This window comes from Cariama cristata, unplaced genomic scaffold, assembly GCF_000690535.1.
Source record: "Cariama cristata isolate BGI_N322 unplaced genomic scaffold, ASM69053v1 scaffold13513, whole genome shotgun sequence".
NCBI classification, from domain to species: Eukaryota; Metazoa; Chordata; class Aves; order Cariamiformes; family Cariamidae; genus Cariama; species Cariama cristata.
Window position 1 is genome coordinate 24,549 of NW_009609050.1, and position 3,152 is coordinate 27,700.

The 3,152-nt window shown below is 35.8% G+C and overlaps 1 protein-coding gene across 1 annotated transcript in view; it reads left to right on the top strand.

The window, feature by feature from the left end:
• Positions 1-929: 929 nt before the first annotated feature.
• The window catches only part of RGS21 (regulator of G-protein signaling 21), a 5,962-nt gene continuing 3,739 nt past the window's right edge, over positions 930-3,152 (top strand). The window contains exon 1 of the mRNA XM_009697396.1: positions 930-940. Coding sequence (XP_009695698.1) covers positions 930-940 — 11 coding nt within the window. The remainder of the gene's footprint in view (positions 941-3,152) is intronic.

Genomic DNA, 3,152 nt, shown 5'->3' on the forward strand with positions numbered 1-3,152 from the left:
GCAGGTTGGGTCAGCTGGATCCCAGTTCCTGAGCCACTGAAAGTTTGTTTATATCAAGTGAAGACACTGAGAACCAGGAAGCTGGGCAGGGTGAGCAAAAGTTTAGGCAGCAGGACAAGATTTGGAGGGAGGCAAGAAGTCAATCAGTCAGCCTGCTTGTTCAGGAGGGCAAAGGACAACAAGGAACATACAGAGAAAGAAAAGAGCTGGGGAGGAAAGAATAATTATCAAGAGCAAAAGGCAAAATTATATGAAAATCTTTTTGAAGCAGAGTGATGCACCTGGAAGATGGCACATAGAATGAAATATCAGTAAGAGCAGAAAAAATCACTGCAGTGAAAGTATCAAATACTGCATGATCCCATTGTTTGCAATACCGTCAATGTGCAAATGATGGCCACCCAGCACTCTTTAGTCCCCTTGTGATAAGTCTTGTATGAATAAACAAAAGAGATAATGGCTCAAGGGCCTTAGACTTTCAAGATGATGGATAAGCTTTGCAGATACAATATGAAAGTAAATAATAATAGTGAAGAATTTTCTATTTGTGCGCACTGAACCTGTTTTCCTGTCTTCTTTTCCATAGTCAGTAAGGCAAATGGTCAATGAGAAAAATCACAAGATGATTTCCCTGTTAAGATGTTATTGAGAACATAAAGATGTGTTGCGAAATATTTGCACATAAATTGTTTTGAATTAAAATTGCTTTTTGTAGATTAAGTTAGAATGACCACTGTTAAAAAATAAGCCATGTTTCTGAAAGAAATAATTTTAAAGGAAGTGTTAAAAAGTTTGTTAATTTGCATTCTACTGTTTGGTTATTCACATGCTAATTGTATTGTTCCTGCTGTCACATTACCTTCAGCTTGAAGATCAGTCAGAAAAAGAAATTCTGCCCTACGTGTGACAGTCAGACAGTGGAACAAAAAATGCCAGTGAAGTGAGTTCTTGTTTATGGCTCTTTTAATCATAGGAGATTTATGGGATGGGATGACCAACTTTTGAATGATCTGGACAGCTTTTATTTTCGTTCCCCCTTTAAACTGGATATGATTATTTCAGTTCCTTGTTGTCAATTCTGCTTGCCATTCCCATTCAGGTAAATCCCATGAAGTCAGTGAGATAATTCTCTGAATGATAAGTAAATATTAAAACAAAAAATATTACCCAGAAGGAATAGAAGCAGAATTAGGTTCATGCTGTCTGTTTTATCCTGGTATTTCATTTTGCTTTTTTGTTTGACAAGAAAGCTAGTAAATATTTACTGAACAGACTGAAAATGTTATATATTTGATAAAAGTTTATTACAGTTACTAAAACAAATTCTCTGCTGAGTAATTCCATCAGCACACGATGTCTCACAAAGTACTATATAATGCGATGTTTAGTTTTTATTTGTGTTTTCAATAGAGTGACTATATTTGCACTCTAGTTTCCCTCATGTATGTGTGTATATGTGTCTATACATATGCATAATTTTATGCTTTTTGTTTAAATACAGTTTTGTGTAGTCTGGATACAAGTAAACTAACAGCTACAAAAAAGCTTGCTTGTTAAAGGTGTCAGTGCTATGGTCTATTGTAATAGTTATAACTACAGGTACTTCATATGGTGACACTATCATATAATCTCTTTACAAAATTTACAATTAGAAAATACCATTACTAGTGATGCTGAGAAATGGCTGTGGCTGTGGAATACAGCTCTGTATGCTTCAGAGCAGGGTTTTGACAGTTGAGCTCTCAGGCTGCCCTTAGGAATATCAAATACTTTTTACAGAATTCTAGGGTGGGGGTTTTTCGTAAGTTAAGAAAACCTGTAATATTTTATACAGAACAAAGTGTTTGGTCCATTTATCAGACTCCAGAGCCTTTTAGATCCTAAAATATCTATTTTTTAACTTAGTGTATACAGTGGCAGAAAGTCAATTGTCAGCATAAAGGTCTTTCCATAGGTGGTTTCAGACACCAGATGGTCAGACAGACAAAAGCATAGTAAACTTCACTTCAGAGCTTACTTTAAAATGCTCTCCTGATGGATAAGCATCTTGTCAGCCTTGTTCTTATAATGCTAGCCTAGAGGAAAGAGCAGCACAGCACGTGCTGGCAGGTGCTGTGTTTTAGCAGAGCCTTTTCCACCCTGTTTTCCACTCACCCAAATTTCCCACCCCTTGGTACAGTGGACGGTGTCTGTGGCTTGTAATGTTTTGCTGAGCCAAGGATGACCTGCTCTACTTTTAGTTTGGATGAACTCCTGTCTTCCCTAAGGGATGTGCATATAAGACCTAGACATGAGGTAGAAAAGAATTGCACCCCGTGAGTTTGCATGTCTGAAACCAGAAAGATCAACTGAGCAAAACTTTTCAGTACAGATTGACTAACCTCCATGAAAATTAAGTTGTAAGGTTTTTTCAAACAGAGATAGGGTCTAGTCAGAAAATAAGATTTCTGTTTCCATCAGAAATCCTGGAATTTGTTTTGATTTTACACTGAAGCAAACCAAAATGTTGCCAAATTTTCCCCTTTCTTACCAGCAAATGAGAGAGAAGATGCATACAAATCATTCCAGAGCTATGAAGATGTCAAGTGACTACTACATTCACAGAGAATATAAATTCAGTTTCAAATCCCCCTGCCTACAATAACCTATACAAGATACATAGCCAGAGGATTAAAGGGGAGGAGGTGGGGGGGAATAAATCAATTACTTAGTCTGCTCTGGCCTTGCACTTTGAATTATTTGTTTTATTTGAAGATCTTTCACAAGTGCAAAACGCTAGTAAAACATTCTTCATTCCCTTTGAACTTCTATGTTTAAAAAAATGCATTAATGTTACTAAAATTTAACATAAGTTGGGATAAAATCTTCTACTGAGTCTGTTCTGAGTAGATAATAGGGTATCAGTCCAATGAAATTCTTCATCTTTTACTATCTGTCTTTAGAGGTTACAAGAATAACTGATTAACTCTTGAAATTTCTAGCTCAAAAATTTTAGCTGAGGACATTTCTAAGATTTGAAATTTTTTCCCAAAATTTTCCTTAAACTATTTAAAAAAAAAAAATCAGTTACAAACCACTGAACTAAGGTTTATTGAAGAAGTATGCCACTTATTCTAAAACAAAATATGAGCTAGATGACCAGATTCATTCCT